General features: G+C 31.0%; 1 protein-coding gene across 4 annotated transcripts in view; it reads right to left on the reverse strand.

The window, feature by feature from the left end:
• Positions 1 to 25,353, reverse strand: part of Cad88C (cadherin 88C) — a 57,334-nt gene that overhangs the window by 22,271 nt on the left and 9,710 nt on the right. For all 4 annotated transcript variants that reach the window (XM_090158196.1, XM_090158195.1, XM_090158194.1 and 1 more), the window contains exon 2: positions 217 to 422. In XM_090158196.1, the coding sequence (XP_090014322.1) occupies positions 217 to 310 (94 nt within the window). In that variant the 5' untranslated portion in view covers positions 311 to 422. The remainder of the gene's footprint in view (positions 1 to 216; positions 423 to 25,353) is intronic.

The following is a 25,353-nucleotide window of genomic DNA, read 5'->3' on the forward strand; positions in this document are numbered from 1 at the left end:
TACAATTAGGTGTTTATGAATTTATTTAATAAATTCATTAAAATAAAATAAATTTCTTCTTCAGTTAATAAATTAAATTAAATTAATAGTAATAATAAATGATTTGGATAATATTTTTAGAAGTAATTATGAGCTTTTTTCTATACGTGGCATGACACATTTACGGAAATTACTTCATATGTTATATATTAATAGCGATAAAAAAGTTGAATTTACCCGATGTCCGTAGACATAGCAGGACGTAGCAGATGACCAGGAATCTTTGGCAAAAATGTGTAGATGCACAACTTGGCAGTTGCAATAGGAGCATACTCTATCATGGCACAGTTGCCTAAGATCCTCTAGCTAGAGGGTTGGCACTTATCGAATGACCCAACATCCAGAAAAGTTTCACCAATTTCTGATCCAATCGTAGAAGTACTCTGCAAACAGTTAAGAAAATTCGATTTAAATTGGAAATATCATCAGATTTAAGACTAGGCTGAACCTTAAAATTGCGCATCCATAGCGCGATAAATATACGTCAGTATGCTAGGAAATGGGTGGATGGCCAATGGGACTTGTTTGATTTACTAGCAGGTGCAAATTCCAGCGTAATGTACGTAATCATACAAGTATAAATGGCATTGCGTTTGGTGTTGATTTTATTGTATAAGCAGGAACGTTTTTAGGTTACTGAGACCGTATGAGTCTACCTTTTACTATACCTTCGACAGACTTAAAATCTCTATTAAAATTGAATCGGTAACGCCATATGTCCTTGAACTAAACGTTCTCACGACAGATACTAAATACCATTAAGCGATAACGTACTTAGGGTATTTAGAACGCAAGAGTCGACCATTTTACAACCTACGCTAGAGTTAAAAATCGCAATTAAAATTGAATCAGTAACGCTATTTGGCGTGAAATCTTTTTAAAATATTTTTTATCTTGGCACGATAATTCAAAATAGACGCATTCACATATTGCCTTCAGGGAAATATGCAAAAAGGGGCGAAATCCACCCGAGGTACCTTCCTATTTAATAATGTTTGAGGTAGATGGCGACACTATAAAGTTTATGAAAAATAAACTTTTTTTAAAAAGTTATTAATTAATTACTAAATTATAGTACTTTAAATTCTTATTAAAAATATATAATTTTTGTAATTTAAATTAACAATTAATTTTAACAGTAGTTAACACTCTCCACCATAGATGACACTATACTACAATTTTAAACTATCCAATCAGGGAAGAGAATTTTGTATTTTAAATCTCGACAAAACCGTTCTCCACTAAAAACTGAAAACTTTCAACCAATCGTTGAAAATCAAAATTATAACGTCACGTTGCTATCAGAGCGCCATCTACTAACAAATAACGCCATCACCACGTTACCTCGGATGAATTTTACCCCTTTAAAGTTGTCTTTGCCCGTTAAAAATTGTAAATCGATCTACCTACTAACGGTTTTTCTATTTATTTTTAATTAGTTTAATGAAATCGTAAGAATCATCTTTTAGAACTAAATTAAATCGAACTATTCCACACACGTTTTATGGGAAGGTAAAATTAAACGTTCTAAGGACCGATACTAGATGGTGTGCCACGTTATAAAAATGAGAAAATGGAGGTTTTCCATTTGAGGTAGAGAGAGAGAGAGACTGGAACGCAATGAGTCATGTTCTATGTTTATTAATGACTGTGATGAAACGGTAAGGTTGGGTGATAACCGATATCAGAGAACCGATGTATCGATAATCGATTCACTATGAAAATAAACTTATATTACCGATATTAAAGAGCAATTGATATGGAACTCTAAAATATTAATATTCCTAACTAATGTTTATCATTTTTATTTAATTTATCCTTTTGGATATCGTTATCAGTGTAATATTGGTAAAATCATGAAATCGGGGAAAAACCACCAAAACTGTTAATAAAATAAAATTTGCTACAAGAGTTTATGTTTTTATAAGTATCTATATCAAATATATATTCCACAATGTTTGCTTAATTAAACCAAAAATAATGAAAATAAAAAATTATAATCTAGGAAGTGATTAAAAATTAAGAAAATTACCGTAAAAATTATTAAAATTTTATTATTTCCACGTAAAAAAATTGAATAATCAGTTCAGAACTTATAATGATTTAATTGTTCGGACCAAACTTTTTGTTTTTTTAATTTTACGCAACAATACCATATGGAAGCGGTTTCAAAAAAACTCCTTTTGTTCTGATAATGAACTTGCAACCCGTTCCTTGATAACTAAAAAGATTCTTTGAATTTATTCTTCGGCAATTATAATCAAAGATAATTCCACCCGCACGAGAGAAAGAAAGAATTAATAAGAAAGAGGAAAAAATGTAGAAGTCTCGCATGTTCTCGAGTGGAATCCCCATTTCGTGGTAGGCCTAACAAGTAACAAGACAAACTTCCGCCACTATTTATCCAAACAAACGAAATAGCGCGAACGATTCGCAGTTACGAAGTTACTCTTCCAAAACCTTCACCTTAAACTTTACGAATGTATTTTGATTATTTAAGAATTTTAACCTACTTTACAAAAACAGTAGCGGAATATAGGTTGCAGAAAGTTGCTAAACAATAGGAAAATTGTGGCTGAAAATATGACGTATTTACATAAATAAAATATTTTATCTATACATATGTGGTAGTCATTTTCCAAAATGGCTTTTTTAAATGTACATTACAAAAATAATTTCAACTTTCGCGTTTTTATTATTTTATCTAGACCTATATAGAATATTAAGTATTAAGAATTTTTCCTTAAAATAACACTTTTATTTTTCAGGAAAGTTTGCTAGCAATGTTGAATGTATTAGAATTAATGTAAAAAATGTATGCTCATTGTGTGTAAACGTTTTCCAATTTTTTATTAGCATACAAGGGAAGAAAATATGTGTATAAATATATAAGTTATGCAATTTATTTGATATTTTTAACCTAGATTATTGGCCGTCGAAGGTGGTTTCTGAATAATTTTATTCAATATCACTGTAACAATGCCTGGAATATTAACCTTAGTATGAAGGAAAAGATATATCACAGAGAAAAACAAGTTGTAGAATTATTTCTTAATTGCATGTGAAGTTTGCTATCTAGACGAATAAGCTTTGAATTTCCTTATTTCAATTTGAATATCGTGGTGTTTTTTTGTGATAGATCATGGACTTTACCAAAATTTGTTCCTAAGAAAGTTTCCCGGGATCACAAATAACAAATTTTCGAACAGATACAAGTTGGTACAAACCCAAATTACGCGCTTAATTTTTTTAAACAAAACCACTTCAAAATTGGTGTCTGAAATGTAACGTAACATATTTTAATACCGGCACCAAAATTGTCAGTTATGTTATAGTTAAAGTCGCAAATTAATTCTTTGTTTTTATAATTTCAACTAATTTATAATAGCGTAGCTTCATTCAGTACAACACGCAATCCTACAAGTTTCCCTACACGTTTATAAGCACTAAACACCTGAAAAACTTAATTTTTTTTAAAGGAAAAATGGGATTATTTTTCTAAAAATATAGGACTTTATAGGACTATTTTTACAAAATTATAGGATTTTATAGGACTATATATGCTATTTCATTTACTAACTTAGTGCATTTAAAAACAAAATTTATATTTAGATAAATAAATCTTTAATTTTCACTTGAAAAATAGAAAATATTTAACCATTTTATCACAAAAATATACTAGTAGCTAACCATGTTAACACTAACAAAAGTATAGACTAGAATGACTTGGTATAGGAATTTATCATATAGCTAAATCTAGCAATTTAACTGACATTGTGAGCGGCTGGATTTGAAATGAGCAAAATATCAAAATTATAGGATTTTATAGGACTTTTGGGGGATTTTGCTAAAAATATAGGATGTTATAGGACATTTTTGAAAATATCGGATTTTATAGGAATTATAGCACCTCTGGGGGCCCTGTCTTTGTTACAAAGGAGGAAGGTGGTGTCAGAAAAACCGTGTTTTGCATTACGTAATTTATGAATGACCCCCAATCAAAATTTCCAAAAATTAGGCGTTATCTCCACACGTTTTATTGTCGGTCTTAACCTCCCCATATTACGTTATACCGAAAGTTAAAAAAAATGTTCCAATTAAAAAGAATTTCAAATATTTCACATCACGATCGCGTTAGTCATATCACGTAAAAAAATCCCTTTATTTTTATTTTATAAAATAATTTTTGATACCGAAATTGAATGGGGGTTGGATTTGGGGGGGGGGTTGGCTTTCCATCTCTATAACGCCGGACAATGGTCGAGCTTTGAGCGACAGAAGTAGGTCGGCAGTGGGAGGACTAACAATGCCTCTTTCCGTTCGAATGGTCAAGCGCGTAAACGAACTCCCTCCCCAGCCTTTCAAATACCGTCCACTCGAAAGTGAACCGTCTAACGTTTCAGTTTCACGAAGACTTTACCCAACTCTTTACTTGGAAAGAACTGTCCAGTTAGTCCGGGAGATTTTTAGACGGTAACCGATATCAGCTGCCCCCCTCCCAAAATAATCAGTGTAAAGTTGTTATATCAAAAATACCCAAAACGAGGTACTTCCTGTGATTCTGGATGACTTCCGGTTGCTCCTCCGCCCACTGAAGCATCCGTTACCCGTCAGTTGTTCGTATCGTATACAGGGGGTTTGAAATCCCGAGTTTCATTTCTTCAGAATTTTTTTAAAGTATACATAACTGAAAATTAGCTGTGAAACATAGGACATTATTAACGGGAAAGTCTAGACTGGCATTACTTCTGGGGGAGTGACGAAGAAACGACTTAAGTTACATAAAGATAAGTGTCTCCAGCGATAAAAATACCCAAAACAAATTATCACTCTCCTGTCTTACGCCTTGGAACGGATCCCTGCATGCTCTTACTACCTTTTTGCATAAGCTAAACATAATTTTTTTATTAGGTATCATATAAGCTAAACATAATTTTTTATTATGTATCACATAAGCTAAACATAATTTTTTATTATGTATCACATAAGCTAAACATAATTTTTTTATTATGTATCACATAAGCTAAACATAATTTTTTATTATGTATCATATAAGCTAAACATAATTTTTTTATTATGTATCATATAAGCTAAACATAATTTTTTATTATGTATCACATAAGCTAAACATAATTTTTTTATTATGTATCACATAAGCTAAACATAATTTTTTTATTATGTATCACATAAGCTAAACATAATTTTTTTATTATGTATCATATAAGCTAAACATAATTTTTTTTATTATGTATCACATAAGTTAAACATAATTAAATTAATCAAAGTTAAACAATAAAATTAAACATTTTTGGTTACACATAAGTTAATAATTAAAGAATTTAAAAACCAAGTTCTGCTACTTCATGTTTTGTTTCACATATGTTAACCATGTTTCGTTTCACATAAGTTAAACATGTTTTGTTTCACATAAGTTAAACATGTTTTGTTTCAAATAAGTTAAAAAACATAAATTATGTTTCAAATAAGTTAAAAAAAAATATTTTTCAAATACGTTAAGTACAAGTGTTATTTGTGTTTCACGTAATTTAAGCATAAAAGTTTTATGTTCCACATAATTTAAGCATAAGTGTTATTTATGTTCTACATAATTTAAGCATAAAAGTGTTATTTATGTTCCACATAATTTAAGCATAAAAGTTTTATTTATGTTCTACATAATTTAAGCATAAAAGTGTAATTTATGTTCCACATAATTTAAGCATAAAAGTGTTAATGTTCCACATAACTTAAGCATAAAAGTGTTATTTATGTTCTACATAATTTAAGCATAAAAGTGTTAATGTTCCACATAATTTAAGCATAAAAGTGTTATTTATGTTCACACATAATTTAAGCATAAAAGTGTTATTTATGTTCCACATAAGTTAAACATAATTATAAACTTATGATAATACTATGCCGAGCTCAACTGAAAAGGAAGTCAAGTTTTTGCGCGATAAAAGTTGAAACACCCGTACCGTATTCACTATATACAAGTATGACAAACGTATCGGAGATTGTTGCAGCCCAGGTGTACCTGGTTGAGACGCGTCGTAGGGGCGACAGAGATTTCGACAATAAAGGGACCATCCTCGACATTGTTTACCGTTAGTTTTGTCCACAGAGAACGACTCAGATATTTGGGTCAACTTCGAACGGGGTATACCCGCATCTTGCGGCGGGAATTTTGTCGAACCAGAAAAATAAATCCATGGTCAATTTATGACGAATATAGCGCGAAATGATTCGTGCGGGTCTTATTGACATTGTTTCGCGAAACTTGTAACGAAATATTCCCCAATAATTAAATAAGGTTTCTGACAATGACACAGATTTCAAATAATTTTAGTACTAATATGGCCATTTTAAAATGAGGACAAAATGACCGACGTAGAAATAGATTATTATGAATTGCAACCTAACGAATTATATCATAGACTTTGTTTCGCGCGAAAATGTGGACATTTTGAACAACCACGATTGGCAACATTGCTATCATGGTTGTTTGTTAGTTACAAGCAAAATACTAGAGATCGACGGAACAAATAAATTAACCGGCAAAATTTCGATTAATCACAAAAATTTTGGTTAACTGTTTGTTTATGAACATTTTATACGAATAAACAACGATTTAATATGCAAAAATAATGGAGTTTTTTCGGATTTTATTTGGGTAATTGTCGGTTATGAATAAACATAAACAATTTGATAATTTCATATTCAAACGCCGATCTCTAGAAAATATTATCTCTTCCGTTAATATTGTAGTTTTTCAATCGCCAGTCAAAGCTTAATTGTTTTGTAAGTAGCTACCGTGACCTACATGTAGAAAGTATTTTTCAAAGTACAGTAATATTATGAATGGAATACGTACAAAATTAAGGGGATATCGTTATTTCAATGACTACAATCGTTTGTTTAAAAGTAAACCAACAAATGAGAAAATTCGCACTTATATTAGGTAATTAATATCGCATGTAAATTATCTCCAAGCCCTCGACTCTTTATACTCAAGCTACCGTGACCTACACGTAGAGAGTATTTTTCAAAATACAGTAATATTATAAATGAAAAATGTACAAAATTAATGGCATATCGTTATTTCAATGATTACAATCGTTTGTTTAAAAATAAACCATCAAATGAGTAAATTCGCACTCATATTATTAAATTAATATGTTATTTAAATTATATCCAAGCCTCTTTATATTCAAGCGCTTCAGTATGGACATGGGAGGAATTTTTCAAATTTACCACCTACAAGTGATAGAGAATGGCGGACATAGTGAAGTGAATTGGCGCTAATGGTGGCATTCAGCTTTTGACGCGAAGCAAAGTTCGTAGTAACTCCGGATAATCCCCAAAATTTAAAAACACTGCCTAGCCATCATTTCAAAATATTCGGCTATTGATCCTATAGATCAGTCATCATTTAAATAGCTTTTCCCATAATTATGCAAATTTTGTTAATTGAAGTATCTAAAAATGATGTAAATAAAAAGTTCGATTAACTGGAATTTCCTGGGCATAAAGCGCTCATGCGAAACCAAACTCATCGTGAGCCGATCATCACCATCTCAAATTGCGAGGTTTAGTCTGCAATGGTTATTCGCTCGGTTTCGTTGAAAGTCAATAAAATTCGATTCAGGTTCAATGCCAAAAAGGAATTTTAATTTATTTATTACTACAGAAAAAAACTCTATTTTTTTTAAATGATAGATCCCAAAAATCAAATCACATTTTCATAGCGGTTTAATTTTTTTTATATAATTAATTTCACGGATAACTGAGTTTTTGTACATTGGCGTGTATAAAATCAACGTTTTATATTGTATTTTTATTTATTGCAATTATCATCGTCGATTATTTTCAAATGTATAAATATGATAAATATGATATTTTACGTTCAATTTTAGGGGGGGAAATTGTGTAAAACCAATATCTAATATAAATTGATTAAAATAAAAATATTTTATATTTAAGAAAATATGGTTATTCTCAAAACGCGAGTGGTAATTTAATTATTTTAATTTTAAAGGGGAACGGTCAAGCTTTAACCAGTTAGATAGCCCTATAGCCCATTAAAAACTAAAATTTATGGCGAAAACCACATCAAAAAATATCGAGTGGTTAATTTTTAATAAAATAAAGAAATTTCGAAGTCGGTGAGATAGAAAAACAACGTAAAAGCGCGCGCTGCTGAAGACGCAAAAAAATTGTTTTGCACGCGCGGCGCGTTCCAGTTATAAGAGACCTAAGCCTAAATTGAGCGATTTTAAAAGTTAGGATAGTTCTCAAATCGCTCATACGGGGTTAGGGGCGCTGGCGGCAGCCCCTAAGAAAGGCTAAGATGGCGTTATTTTTCGTTTCAACTCTTTGGGCCAAAAGCTATTTTTCCAAGACAAAAAAAGGTACGTGTTAGTATATTGAACGTCTTGTTAATCTTTTGATACGGAAATAAGGCCATATTTGGAAAAGCTTGGCCGTGTTAATGCGATAGATTAGTCACTTAATTCGTAAGTGTCAAACCATACAAAAATAATGAACTTACCCTTTAACAAGCACCATAATCACAATTATAAAATATACCTAATTTGACGATAATTTTAACAATTTCAACATTAAAATTGTCTAAACACTGAGCAAAAGAAGCTTCACGTACTTTCGCCTACCGTCATAAGGCCGACAAGGAAACAGAATGCAAAGTTTAAAACGCCCCCGAAACCCAAAAGAATAAAAAAAATCAAATTTCCCAATTTTGTCCCCAAAAATATAAAGGAAATAATAACAATAAAGTTGTATCTTAAATGCGAAATTATTACGTGTAGAAATCAGTGTCAAGGGCTATTCCACAAAGCGTGTAAATTTTAAAATGATCGCTTATAGATAAGAGGGTTTCACTGGATCATCATGGTTGCCAACATTCCATGGTTTAAAGGCTGCTGAGACTGCCAGTTCCTGAAACTCAAATTATCGTACCATAGCCAAACAATTATCGATTTCCAAAATAATTTATCGTACACCTGAAAACTGGCGGTAAATTGGAATTTTGTGTAATAGTGAGTGTAGGGAGCTGTTGGCTCGCGTGGCATGAAGGGCTTGCGACCACCCTCCCACGCATTGTAACCCGGCCACCTGAATTAATGGCTTTAAAAGTCGCTTGATGACTTAGGCCTAAGGTGGTGCCTTGGGTATTAGCCTGGCTGATTATCTTATAGTGTCGTTAAATTTGTGAAATCAAACGTTTTAATAATACTTAAAAGTTCGACGGATTGAAAACTTATGTTTAAAAGTCAGATGTTCAGCCAATTTAAATATTATCTTACATTATCGTCACTCAGACTGAATTATCGAAAAATGCGTACTATATAGTACGCAATTGAAAATATCGTACGTTCCAAAAATTAGCTTGAAATTATCGACGTGTACGATAATTTTCGTACGTTTGGCAACGCAATATGTCCGCCATGGCTAAAAGGCAGGTGAGAGGGATGGGATAATAGGGTTGCCTTCCACTATAGACGGTATGACGTCACGTAGAAATTAGCTATATGAAATTCAAGGTTTGAAATTAGTAGTTCCTTTATGCAATTCAATTGAAAATAATTTTACACAAAAAATATAACATCGTTTATATTTCGTTGTTGTTTCGAGTCGGCCGTGTTTTGAAGGTTTTCGGGGGTCGTACCACAAAAGAACGATTTACAATTTTGGGTATAAAATGAGAATTCGGGGAAAAGTGACGCAAGTTCGGTTGAATAATAGACCTTTGTAAGAATGGACAGGAAATTCTACAAAGTTTTGTCTATTATTCGTGGTTTCTGATCAAATACTTCTCTTTTGGTGTAATTGAAATTCGGAGAAGGCTGTTCGCGTTGTATCCACAAACCTACTTATATATCTATATCCTATTACAAGCTCTATTGCGTATCCTGAAATGGACACTTTCGAAATTTTATGTTGTAACGTATTATACAAAATTACAGGGATGGTTAAAAAATTTAGATACGGTGAAAACTCAACAAAGTATAAAACTTTACATATAACCTATAACTTTCGCTTAATTGGACTGGTATTATCTTTTGTTAAGAAATAATATCTCTGTGGCTTTAAGATAATTCTTATTTAAATATTATTTTTATGTAATTAATTAAATATTATATTAATGTTAATATTTGCTATGTATGATATATTATAGTAATGTTCATAATTGCTATATATTATATATTATTATATTAATGTTAATAAATTCTATATATTATATATTATTATATTAATGTTCATAATTGCTATATATTATATATTATTATGTTAATGTTCATAATTGCTATATATTATATATTATTTTATTAATGTTCATAATTGCAATATATTATATATTATTAATATAATATTATTATTATATCAACTTGCTGATACCTAACGTATTGTTTTGATGCACAGTAAAAAACGTTTCATTTCATTTCTTTATATCAATGTTCACAATTGCAATATATTATATATTATTATATTAATTATTAAATCGTAATTATATTAATGCTTATTACATATTTTATATTATTATTAATTATTACATCATCATAATATTTATGCTTATTACATATATATATATTATTATTAATTATTACATCATAATTATATTAATGTTTATTATATATTAGTATTATTAATTATTACACAAAATAATATTAATGCTTATTACATATAATATACTAATTTTATTAATTAATACATCATAACGATATTAATGCTTATTACATATAATATACTAATTTTATTAATTAATACATCATAACGATATTAATGCTTATTAGATATTAGACATTAGATATTACATATTATATATTAATATTATTAATAATTATAATAATAACATTGATGCTTATTACAGATTATATATTCATATTATTAATTATTTTAATAATAACATTATTGCTTATTATATATTATATATTAACATTATTGATTATTGTATAATAATAACATTAATGCTTATTAAATATTAAAAATTTTGATTATTATATAATAATAACGATAAATATTATCTATTCATATTAATAATTATTAAATAAATATAATATATTAATATTCAATTATTAACTAGTAATCATCACAAATTCAACCAAACTTTTCGATCGAGCTTACCAATAGGAACGTGGCAGATAACACGTCACCAATGCTTTTTCCAATTGGAAGAAGAAAGCATACCAGCATGGCGCCCATAGCCAAAAGTACGGCATGACGTCATGCTGCCAAGTCCCTACTAGAAAAGGAATCATATTTGACAGTTTTTTGTAGTAACTTCTTGACCTGTTTAATAACTGAGAAAAATTGTTATTTATTTGTTTACGTGAAGTATGGTACACAAACCAACAAGCTCAAGTTGCGGTGATTACTTGTAGGGGAGTTTGAGCCAGACTACAAACTCTTCAAAGCGTGGTAAGTAATCCAAGTCGTAGTGTGGGTTAATCCTCGAATTTAGGCCTCGGGGGAAATCTGTAGACTAACAACTATCGCTCTCTGGCGTCGAAGATCAACGGAGCGCAGACCCTGAAAAGAGGCATTTTTCCGGAAACGTCTCGCGCGCTGCTCGGTTCAAATGAGGTAGCTTCCCCTCCCTCCTCGTTATGAAGAAGTTTTAGCACGATTTCATGTAGCGTAAAAAAGTGGTACATTCGTGGACTTAATCGGACGTTTCTAGGATTATAATTTAATATTGAGTTCCAATATGGAAGAAAATTATTAAATTGAAATTCTAAATCAATCAAGTCACTTGTAACAATTTGTATAACTGATTACTGTTATTTGCAGTGATTTATCACAATTTTTGGTGATTTATCGCAATTTGTATATGATTTCCAGTGATTTATCACAATTTTTTTCTGTTTTTCAGTTATATATCACAACTGTTTTCTGATTTCCAGTGATTTAAATAATTTAATTTTGAATTTCCAGTGATTTATAACTATTAAATTGTGAATTTCCAGTGATTTATAACAATTCAATTGTGAATTTCCAGTGATTTTTAACAACTCAATTGTGAATTTCCAGTGATTTATAACAATTTAATTGTGAATTTCCAGTGATTTATAACAATTTAATTGTGAATTTCCAGTGATTTATAACAATTTAATTGTGAATTTCCAGTGATTTATAACAATTCAATTGTGAATTTCCAGTGATTTATAACAATTCAATTGTGAATTTCCAGTGATTTATAACAATTTAATTGTGAATTTCCAGTGATTTATAACAATTCAATTGTGAATTTCCAGTGATTTATAACAATTCAATTGTGAATTTCCAGTGATTTATAACAATTCAATTGTGAATTTCCAGTGATTTATAACAATTCAATTGTGAATTTCCAGTGATTTATATCAATTTAATTGTGAATTTCCAGTGATTTATAACAATTTAATTGTGAATTTCCAGTGATTTATAACAATTTAATTGTGAATTTCCAGTGATTTATAACAATTCAATTGTGAATTTCCAGTGATTTATAACAATTCAATTGTGAATTTCCAGTGATTTATAACAATTTAATTGTGAATTTCCAGTGATTTATAACAATTCAATTGTGAATTTCCAGTGATTTATAACAATTCAATTGTGAATTTCCAGTGATTTATAACAATTTAATTGTGAATTTCCAGTGATTTATAACAATTTAATTGTGAATTTCCAGTGATTTATAACAATTTAATTGTTAATTTCCAGTGATTTATTGTTCAATTTAATTGTTAATTTCCAGTGATTTTTAACAACTCAATTGTGAATTTCCAGTGATTTATAACAATTTAATTGTGAATTTCCAGTGATTTATAACAATTTAATTGTGAATTTCCAGTGATTTATAACAATTCAATTGTGAATTTCCAGTGATTTTTAACAACTCAATTGTGAATTTCCAGTGATTTATAACAATTTAATTGTGAATTTCCAGTGATTTATAACAATTCAATTGTTAATTTCCAGTGATTTATAACAATTTAATTGTGAATTTCCAGTGATTTATAACAATTTAATTGTGAATTTCCAGTGATTTATAACAATTTAATTGTTAATTTCCAGTGATTTATTGTTCAATTTAATTGTGAATTTCCAGTGATTTATAACAATTTAATTGCGAATTTCAGTTACTTTTAAGTGAATTACTTAAGTGACTAGCCCTTAACAATCTACCAAACGATGCAGCACTTTTTGAGTGCCACACGAGGGGGCAAAAGCCCCTAGGTTGGAACCGTTGGACGTTCATGAGGAGAGGACCCCATTATGTAATTGGCCCCAGAATTTTACGACTAGTCTCTGACGACCAGTTTCTTGATGGGTTGGAGTGCAGTAATGATGACCTTCCACTTACGTGTATACAAAAAACCGCGGGGACAAATTCGCCTTTCAAACTGCGCGAATGTATTGTTATTCGAATCAGCTGTGTTCTATGGTTATAATTCCGTCAATATGGAAAGTCGCGTTTGTAATTGCAATTATGGGATACGAACGAGTGGGGTGAATGACGTCTGTAAATCTATAATTTTCTATCGAGCGAAAGTTGAATGTACAGAATACGAGGTGGCTGTCGGGCGAACCCACAGGGGTCAACCTAAAGTGAACGGAAGTTTGGACGTTTAATAAAACGGAAGTTAGTCACTTCCGAAAAACGTAGTGGGCGGATATGAAACTTTCACCCGACAGACAGCTAAGGGACAGGCCGAGATGGGGGTAAAGTCTGAGTCAACTGGCGCTTATAGAAAGTCCAACATAATGGGTATTCCGGAGGTTGGTGACAGATGGGACGCGAACGACGCTTGACCATGCGTGACCAACAATGGCCGGCTGAAACCGCGACATACGCCTATTGAAATAAGCGCCGAAACCTTCGAGAATAAACTAGCCCCAGTCGAATCTTCGCCACCGTGAACACTTCACGGCCACATTCCGATCTTATCCCCCCTATTTGAGAAAACCGCTATTCAATGTAATTATCGGGTACTTTTAACAGACCCTTTATTATTAAATGCGAAGTGTACTTTCTTACTTCGCGCTCCGCTGATTTCGTAACGAATTAATAATAACAGTAAACGAACACCAAGATGGACGATGTAATCTCGCAGACCGCAAAAATAATCACACACTAGGCAAAGGACGTTTATTCACCCCTCGATACATTATTTTCAAGATGACTTCTCTCATCTGCACACAGAAAAATATTATGGTAAATTTTACAGTAAGCTGCGGTCAGCATAGATGCCAGCAGAATGCTGTTAATTTCACAACCAACTCTGACTGTTTTTTTTTAATGTCATGCTTCCTGTTAAATTTACTGGACACTCTGCTGTTTAAAAATACAGCAAGATAAAGTTATATTTACAGAGTATTGCTGTTTATTTAACCTTCATTCCAGACTTATTTAATTCGGTAAATGCATGCAGTTTTTACAGTAAAATCCCAGTTTTTGCCGTAGTTTTAGTTATCAAACGTAATTAGTACAGAACCTAATCACAACCTTGAAATTTCATCAAAAATTTTACGGATCAAACCATTATCATATTGGTTTAATTAAAAAATTGCAAATATTTTATTAATCAATTTATGATAGAAATATATATTTTTTTTTATCAATTATTAAAATTATTATAACAAAAACTTTGACAAAATATTTTCATAATCCAACAGAACAATTTAATCGGAAATATAAAAAATGATTATATTCCAAATTACATTTAATATTGGCCATATATAAATTCAACTTTGATCGAAAATTAAAAACGAAATTTGGTTATATTTGATTCAATTAAAATGTATGGAATTCAATTTTATTCCGATTTGATAAAAATTATTTGATCCAAATAATAAATATGGATCAAATTGTATTCCGAAATTATTTAACTTGGATATAAAATTACAATATAAAATGAGTTATATTTGATTTAATAATAATAATAATCAGCTAGGCTAATACCCAAGGCACCACCTTAGGCCTAAGTCATCAAGCGACTTTTGAAGCCTTTAATTTAAAATATATGAAATTCTTTTCCGATTTGATCAAACCAGAATTGTTTTCAAACTAGATATGTCTTGATTCCAATTGGATCCTAATTATTTGATCAAGTATTTTCGTTTAAAGTTACACATTTATAATGTATCAGTGAATTTCACATTTCTACTACCAGGTTTCACAGAAGCTAGGGCTAATTGGCGCTGGTTACGTTAAATACACGTCATAAGGCGTGTTAGCAGACGATCTTTTTAATTAGCATATACACCTTTTAAGATCTGATATGCAAGTGTTACATCTTAGCAGTTTCTAATTTTAAATCAATTTTTGCGCTTAAAAATCTATAATTTAATCCCCTTTGTTGAATTTCTTTTTATTTTGCTGGGTTTTTAGGTACATAATAATTAATTTTAGAAGGCCAATATACTTTGAACAAAACATAACCGGCGACACTGATCTCGTGGTAGTTTGTTAGTAGGTTGTACCTATTTACAGCAAGAAAAATATGATTTCCTTCTTCTATTTTGCATATAATATTTTAAGACTCCAGTCAAAATTAAGGAAAAAATTTCTATATTTAAAAAAATTGATATTTTTTTCTATTCTGTGGTCAAGTTTTATTTGTTAACGCCATTCAGGTCAAAAAATTATATTGTAAAAAAAATTAAGGAAAAAAATATTGAAAAACAGTTATTGGGAGAAATATTTTTGTCGAGAAAACATTTTGTTGAGAAATCATTCTGTTGAGAAAACATTTTGTTGAGAAAAAATATTTTGTAGAATTTTTTTTCTAAATAGGCGGTTACATATTTTTTGTTTCGCAAACGTAATTTCGAGGATTTATTTATTATTGAAATTTATGTTTTAAGTTAATGTGATGCCAAGGAACCTGGATATCGTGCCATACTCCAGACGAAAGCTCGATTTTTGATAAATAGCTATATAGTTATATATAGAAGAGAGCATAATGTTATTAAAAGTGTATTTAAACTATCTATAGCTATAGGGTCATACTATGATTACTATCGCTTGAAATTAAATTTCATGGTTCAAAATTTGATTGATCAAAAGTGGCATTAATTTAAACAGGGTTGGCTCTTTTAAATCAACTTGATTATAAATAAATGTGTTTAAAAAAATAAAAACTTCTATTTGATTGTTAGCTTAAATTTAATAAACTCATTATATACATATTAGTCTTTAAAAATTAAAACATATTTGTTTTAGGTAAAATTATGATACTAAATTATATAAAACTTTGAAATTTTAATAAAAATCAAATAAATAAAAAAATCAATAAAAATCTGATTTAAATAAAAAAAATCGATTTATTTGATTTTTTTTTAAATAAATCAAAAAATTTCCAACCCTGGTTTTAAGGTCTGGTGTGACCGTGGCTAATAAGAAATCGTTATTTCACTGTATACAATGGTTTGTTTAAGTCATAAATACAGTAAGGCTTCGTAGGCATATCAACGAATTTAATATCTGACTTTCCCCAATTCAGACTAAAGAGAATTTTAATGCAAAATCTTTTTTTTTCTGGTGTGAACTAGTTTGTCTGTTCCAAACATAAGAGACTCGATTGTCCTACAACTAACACAGACCTGTGGCTTTTGATGTAACAATTACCCCTTCCACACAGATCTAGGATAGGTAGTTAAGTGAAACCACATCGACTACAATGCTCATGTTTAAAACTCGACGGGTTGGACATTAGCGAAAATTCCGAACAAAATTATCGTAAGAATTCACAAATCCAAAATCCTGGAATATTCTTCGTAAGTGAAAAATTATTATTACTTTTTTTAAATCCAAACTCATGTCTGCGGCGTTCGGGAGTGGAAAAATACAGGTGGAAATCATAGTTGAAATTAATAGAAAATAATGTCTTGGATAACAATGAGTTTACTGGTCAAGGTGGAAAATAGTGGACCTTATATTTTTACAAAAAAAAACCTTAAAACAATTGTGCTCCAGCATGAAAAATGCTGATATTTACTATTTTAATATTATTACTTTCGCTAACTATTGTAAGTTATATATTTTAACGTATTAAATGAAATACCCTTTAATTAGTTAAATTTCCCATTAATTCCATTTATGTTCCTCTGGCATGGATTTTCTGAAACAAAATTTAGCATTTTGCGTAATAATTGTTAATGTAGAACATGCTCATTATAATCATAGAAAGAGGAATAGCAACTCGGAAGATTTTTCTTCAAGGGTACTTTAAGTATATTATCTTCCGGTAATATCACGACTTAAGCTCCCTTTACTGATATATACATTAACCGGAAGTATACCCATATATTAAGAAGCTAGAGGTGCATTATTATTATATAAAAAAAAACTAGAGTTGCTCTTCCTTTTGTATATTCTCTACGGTTAATTTCAGTACCATGGCGTCTAAAACGTAATTTGATTAAGCAATTTTCAAGAGGAAATTTTAAATAACCCTCTTTTCTTAAAAAAAAAAATACAATATAAAAACGTGCAAATTTTCTTTAAATAACAAAGAAAATGAGCGGTACGGGATCGCACTCGGAATATGAAAACGTTTGTGGCTAAAATTAAGACTACACAAAATGTACGCGGAACTGCTTTTGTTTTTGAAAGATGTTAATCTTGACGAAAAGTCCCTGAGATTATCTCCCCCGTAAAAAAAGTGCTCGAGGCTCTGTGCTCTTAAAGAACACGATTTTTCCCATCGTCCGTGATACCAACCGAAAATAACTTCCTAGGCCGGGAAAAAAACACACATTTTATTCCAAAATCTCGCTTTCATATTTAAATTGCCGCATTGTATTTTTGGGCGTCCAATTTTGTGGCGGAGTTCGTACGTGTTCGGATTGAATCGAAGCTCACGACGCAGATCCGGAGAGGAGCGCCAACTCACGCTAATTCGTTTAAGCAAGAATGTACGAATACACGTTTGCTTCGAGTGAACTATGGATTTTCTTCAAAAGCAATTTCTTTGTTTAAGCTCATCTTGAAACGTTCCGGGAAGAATGGAAATTTAAATACGCATTGGACATTTTTAGTTCATTTAAGAGACCCGTTTGTCCACTTTGTAACGTTTTTATTTGTAATGTTTGGACAAAATTGTATAATTATTCCTTTTAACCCAATTTTATAATCACGGGTGGGTGTGCGTTCATACCAAACCAGACTTGTATAATTTTAGCAAAAGCACTTTCAAAGATTTATTTATCGTTAAAAACTTCGTAACTGGATAACTTGTACATTTAATAATGCGTTCTGTACACAGTATAGTGTAGTTAAATATAAAAATAGTTTTTAAAAGGTTACGATACATTTAATTAAATCTTTATTTATATCACGCTAATTATAGCAAATTTAATAAAAACCCATACAGATAAAAACTGGTCTATATTTTCAGTAACTAAATATAACATTGCAGCTGCACATGCAAATGACTATATTTTGAACATAAATTTTAAATATACATATAAATGGTAGAAAAACATATTTTCCATATTTACCTTAGAAAATTTAAGTTACAAATCTAGAGATAATGATATTATGATCCGCAGATCTGTGTTAAAAACAATTAAATTTTGTTCAAAAGGCGAAGAGGAAACTCAGGATATGACCGCATCTTTTAGAACTTAAGTATAAAACAAAAATTTCAATATTCTATACAGATAGTGTATGTAATATAAAATTATATAAATAAAATTAACAGATATACGTAATTGATGTGTCGTCAAAATATCAAGGTGTTCAATAAGCCTAGAACCTACACGTAATAGTCCAGGGGCGTAGGAACCGGGAGGGGCAGGGGGGGCAATGTCCCTCCCTAGAATTTTGCTGGAAGGGGCAACTAATGTTATTGCCCCCTCCAGCTTCTAGAACGTTCCTACGCCCCTGCGTAATACAATAGATTTCCACTAACGCTCATAACAGTACAATTCCCATCTTTCCCACATACAAATTTAAAAAATGTTTTAAAAATAGTTAATAAAAAGTTATGAAGAGCTAGTGAACACTAACAAGGAGGGTACCCGAGGTGTTTATCGCCGATTTTGTTCAAAGTCAGCCGTAATATAGACCTATATCAGATATTAAATTTTCCAAAAGGAGACGATGCACTACCCATTCGATTTGCCATGGCAACCGAAAATGTTTTTGACCACTTAAAACAAATAATCTTTATTTAAAAACTCATGGGATTTTCTCAGTTTTACCTACGAAAATTTTTTTTAAATTTAAAATCACGAATTGGGTAATTTGGACCACATTTAGGTAAATTTCATCAAGTTTGGGTAAATTGTAACAATTTTTGGGGTAAAATTATAACAATGTTTTGGTAAAATAAGGAATAAATCTTATTTTTGTTTTAAGTGGTCAGTAGAGGTCGGGGATGGTTAACTTTTATTCAATAGATAAAGCTCTCAAAATTATTCGTAAAACGTTTTGATCAAGTAATTTATATTTCTGTATTATCCGATTAATTTTTTGATAAATTTGTAAAATTAATCGGAAAACGACGTTTTTTTAATCATTTTCCGAAATATTAACCGGTAAATTTCTTTGTTTACATTTTTTCCCGAAAAAAATCAATTTAATCATGGATAATGATTAACCGTCCCCGACCTCTAGTGGTCAGAAACATTTTCGGTTGTCATGGCAAATCGAATGGGTAGTGCAACGTCTCCTTTTGAGAAATTTCATAACTCATATAGGTCTACATTACGCCCGACTTTGAATAAAATCGGCAATAAACAACTCGGGTACTCTCCTTGTAAGCTTTAGGCATACAAAATTCCTTTAAAAATATTATCTAAACCTCTAATTCCCATAAACGACTTCGTTGAAAGCGTCTCTAATCCAAATAATTTATGGTGTTCAAGAAAAAAAATTGTTTTTGAAGTGACCGAGAACTTGAAAAGTTCCGACCAAATATTTCATTTGGAAAAGGTAAGCTTTCCTCGTACGTCATTTTCGCAAAGGGCCATCTCGTTACGCGATATACCATTTCGAGATAGGTATGGATATGGCCTGAGCGGAAATCGGTGATCCGTGAACCTCCAAGTTTTTGACGAAGTTTGTAACGAAATTTCGTCTTGAAAACCAACGAGGTCAAATTTGATCTCTAAAATATTTTGGATTACCGCGATTCCCCAACAAATCCGGTTTAAAACTAGAACTTATTTATATCGAACTGTAACGCATTTTGCTCATTACATACGCATCATACATTAAACTAAAACGTAACGGTAGTCTGAATTTAATTACGTTATTCATGTTTACTTGATATATTTTTTAATACTATTGATTTAAATAACATAATGAATAATATATAAATAATATTATATTAATAATAATAATGTTATTTTACAGGAAATAGACTACTTTTGAATTGAATAATAATGTTTTTTAATAATGATAATTAAAATAGTTTGTCGCAATGGCCAACAAATTATTAATAGTTATTAAATTTAATTAAGATTAAGATTTAATAAATGTAATATATGTAATTAAGATTTTTTTCATTTAGGTTAGCGCGTGATCAAGATTGGTAAATCACTTACGCGTTTAGCTTTTTTATGATGCACTTTCCTATCTTTTGGCGTATTTTAACTGCATTATAGTTCATAGGTGGTTTTTATTAACTTTAACTTATTGTAAATCACTTGGTCAAGTAAAAAGCAATAAATTTTCTAAAATTAATTAAAGTAATAAATTAAGTGTAATTGTCAAAGACCACATTATACCGCGTTACGTGTATTAAGTTTAATTCAAGTTCCGGTTAATTAAGATTTTAAAGTTTCTTCTGGCAAAGACTTATAGGCGTACCAAGGCTATATGGCACCCCTATATACAAATAGCTTGGATATTTTAAAGATAGGAGTGTTTCTGGCGCCTTCCTACATGAACGACAGTTTGGCGCCCGGTTCAAAATGTAATTTTAGGCAATCGATTCGGTTATCGAGTATCAAATGTTTTCATCGAGTATTCGAGTCGAGTAATCGAATACTTGATTAAGGGGAAACTTTATCTTATTCGAGTCGAGTAACTAAAAAAAACACCTCGAGTAATATTTTTAACGAGTACTTGATTAGGAGCTGATTTTATTGAAGTAATTATGAAATTAAATTAAAAGGGAGTATAAAGTAACTTTCAATGTTGAAAAATATTCCTTTAATTTAAATGAACCACAGTTTCCACAACTTGGTAGGTACCGTTTATTGCTCCCCAAAAAGCGGTAAAAACCCTCTTTAAACTTTGAAGAAACGATGATAGAAAAAACAAATACTCGACGATTTTAGAGAGCAGCTTATTCGAGTAATCGGGTACCCGAATATGCAATTTTTTGTTACTCGGTAATCGACGAGTATTCTCCAATTTCTTATTCGAGTACTCGACCCCAAAAATCCAGAGTTCTCGATGATGTTCTAGTACTCGCACAGCCCTAACCCCCTGGACCCGGGTCGATACGCCTCTGCAAATACTTTTTCCAAGTATTGCGGGTAAACAAAAGTGTACTAATTCGCGAGGGAACCGGGACAGTACGGATCCCATAACCAAAACTCCACCAAGTTCTAATTTCCACGATAAATCGACCGAGAAAACTGAGACTACGCGCGCCAACTAATGAGAAAGCACCTGTCTGAAACTATACGAAAAATCTATTTTTTAATTTGGCACCAGTCGTTTTTGATGGTCGGCCACACTAGGCCCGTTTCGATGGCAATTCCTCTGAGCCATAGGGTGGAGGTCACGCTAGAGCGCGTCCGGTAAATGGAGTAGAGACGGATGGCTATTGTCTAAAACGGTCTTCCATATGCCCCTATACTCTCATCCATAGCATCTTCTATCAATTTCCCACGCTAGGATGGAGTCGCTACTCGAAATTGATGAAAGTTAGCTAGACGTATTTCAAAAGACGCCGACGCTAGAGGTTAAGAACGCCATACACGTCACGAGTATCTGGCTTACTCCGTACGTATTTTAATTTATTAAGCCTAATACGCGTGAAAAAAGCTTAAGAATTGCTTTTGAAAAAGGCCTGAGAAGTCGAAGTAATCTATAGTTGTATTTGTCGTTCTTAACTCGCTCGTACAAGTACAGACGCGACTTTTATTCAATAAGTAGGTTGGATGAGAGTTTAATGAAGGAAGAGATTCCCATGATCTGGTCTGGCTTAGAAAGCCATAGTAGCGAGGAACAATGGCCGATTTATACTCAAATTAAGACGTACGAGGTAGATATAAAAGAAATTATAATGCGCCATCGCTGTTATTATGAACGCGCTGAATGCGACATTTTATCTCGAAATGTTCTTCTTTTGTTTCAGCCTAAGCTAGAATTGTATTCGGTATCGCGAATTTATGGATTATCCATTATCAGTGTGCCCTTACAATTAAAATTTGATTGTTCAAAGTTACCGTGTTTCTGGATCAGCGAGGTTCACCGTGGTAGAAAAGGATGATTTATGAGTCGCAGATATCTTAGGATTCTACTTACCCTTATTATTTAGCAATCAAACTGAGTATTTGAAATTATGGTACGTAAAAGCTTGGAGCAAGACTTTACAACCTTATCGTACGAGTGTGATCAGACTCGCAATTGTCAGTTTCTTAAAAATGTGAGGTTAAAAATCTAAAAGTCAAAATTTTCAAAACCAAAATTTCCAGACGAGTTGCGCTACAAAATCACGAGTTGTTATGCTATAGGTTGTGTGTGAAAAGACCAATTATTTACCCTAATTGGTCTATTAGTCTTAAGTGGGTCATATTTGTTATATATTTATCAATATATTAGACTTTTAATAATTTGAAGTTTGCAACAGATAAACTGGTCTTACTGGAAAAAGGGTGTAACTAATATTGCCTATTAATGATAACTATATTGGTTTGACTTCTCCAAACGCTTAATTAACTTATTCTGCATTTTACACTTCTATCAATGGACATAATTAAAGCTCTAGTGTTTGTTAATTGATTTAGAATTGTCCTATTTCTAAAAACATTTGAAGAACAATAAAATATGTCCTTGAAAAATTAATGAAGACCAGCAATTAGTCACTCTTTATTAGTCGCCCTAATATCGTTTGAATTTTATTCGACTGGAATAATTATAAATAGAAGTAAAGCTATACGTCTACACTCCTAAAAATTCGCTCTACACGTTTTCGCGGGGTGGCTTGACCTGTTTATTATTACTTATAGCTGACCAGAAATTTGAACCACTGGAAAAACCTTTTCATTTTCTTGGCAAATTATGGTTCTCTTTCTACCGATTTTTGGGTTAAATCCCACATTTTCTTATCGTTAAAAATTAGACATATTTGTTATAAAATTGAACTTTTATTCCATTTAATAGAGTAAAGGGTTTAAAATCAACAAAATGGGAAAATCACGCGAAAAAATATATTTTAACATCAACGGCACAAGCACTCCACGACAGTTCACGAACCGTAGAATATTGCCAAAAACCTTTTCATCGAATAGAAAAACTCGGAACAAAAACTTGGTAAAACAATCGAAATATTTTACGCGTAACACCTTTTATGAAACGACGAACGGCAGCATTGAAATGTCCAGCAAAGGTACGAAACAAAGCACCTTATATCCACGACGTTTACCAGCTACGAATTTTTATTCATAATAAATTTACGCAACGGGACAATAAACCATCAGGGAGGCCACGGTGAAAGATACGTTATTGAAGTTCTATTAACTCGATTCTTTCAGAGAACAGTCACTCCACGACATTTTTCCAACAGTTGAATGAAACATAAAAATCGTTAACTTTCATACTTTCTTTAAACGTTGTCGGCAAACTTTCGTTAGTATACTCTAGGAGGGGACGTAACGTTATTTTAACCATTAAGGTACCCATTCAACCCCACCCCCGCGCTATACACCCCGAGAGTCGAAAATACGACTAGATCTTTCGCGTAAATGTCCGGTCGTTTACCTTACTGTATACGGATTTCTGACTGTATCAAAACTTGGGAGAAAAACGTATTAAATTCCTGAGATTGAAAATGCTTCGCCCTCAAAGGCACGACCCGAAGTGAGTGAACTAAAAAAAATGTAATGAGGGTTGTTTTCAAGCACTGCACCCTTCTGCACCGAAATTGAAGGTCACGACTTTTACCGCAGCTGCGCCGCCGATAAGGGGTACATCAAAGTTGAAATTTCTTCGGGTGGTGGGTGGAGGTGAGGTTGATAGGACACGGTTGACCGGTCCTTCACTCCGAGATACCACAGGACAAAGGACACGATTCACGAGAGAGAAAAATACGTTTATCTTAAGAATTCCTTCAGTCTTGACTATATGGTTTTTAGCGTTATCAAATACTTTCTCTGTAATATTTTTTATGTAAGGATTTATTTAAAAGAATGAATAAAAGATAGTACAGCCGTTTAAATAGGTCGTTACTAATTTTTTAATGTTTAATATTAAAAGTAAATTTTATTTATATAAATTAATGTTACAGATTTCTGATAAAATATGCTGTTTTAACAATGTCCTAAACGTTATTGAAATATGAAATAAAAGATTCCCTAGTCATTTAAATATCTAAACGTAAATTTAAAAAAAAATATTGTTAAAGTTAATAGAAATTAATGTTATAATCTGACGAAATATGCTGTTTTATTTATATATAAAAAGCTATTTAAAATAATGTATAAAAGAGTCTATATTAATTTAAATATCGCAATTCTAATCTTTTAATAATCAATAATAAAAGTAAATGTAATTTATAAAAATTAATGTTATAGATAGCTGATTAATTATACTGTTTTATTCATATAAAAAGAGCAATTTCAAAATATTTTCGTGGAATTAATTTACTAGGGTATCTGAAAATAAGGTTATGTTTTATTTATATAACAAAAATTATTTAAAAAAATTATCATTAATATAACCTACTAAATTAAGGTACCTCACGAAATCTGCTTTGTTTTATTTTTAAATATATAAATAAATGTTATTAAAAAAACATTCTGTCCAATATAAGTTAGTAAGCTGTTTTGGGTACCTCACGAAATCTGCTTTGTTTAGCTACATAGAAAAACACTATTTAAACCATTTTGGCTATAATATGAGATTAAAACTCAAAAGAAAATGAAATAATTTCCACACTTTTTATTGAATTTTAACAAGATTAATAGATAAAAACTTGGTTTTCACTACATAAACAAAACTCAAAATTTAAAATGAAATCTCACTTTGAAGAATCTGTTGTAGAAAGTTTTAAGAATATTAGTAAGTAAATCAAAGGTTATTTTTATAGTACATTTCCGTATAATCAATAGATTTAAGTTTACGAC

This window comes from Leiobunum rupestre, chromosome 9, assembly GCF_980474605.1.
Source record: "Leiobunum rupestre chromosome 9, qqLeiRupe1.1.hap1, whole genome shotgun sequence".
Classification (NCBI taxonomy): Eukaryota; Metazoa; Arthropoda; class Arachnida; order Opiliones; family Sclerosomatidae; genus Leiobunum; species Leiobunum rupestre.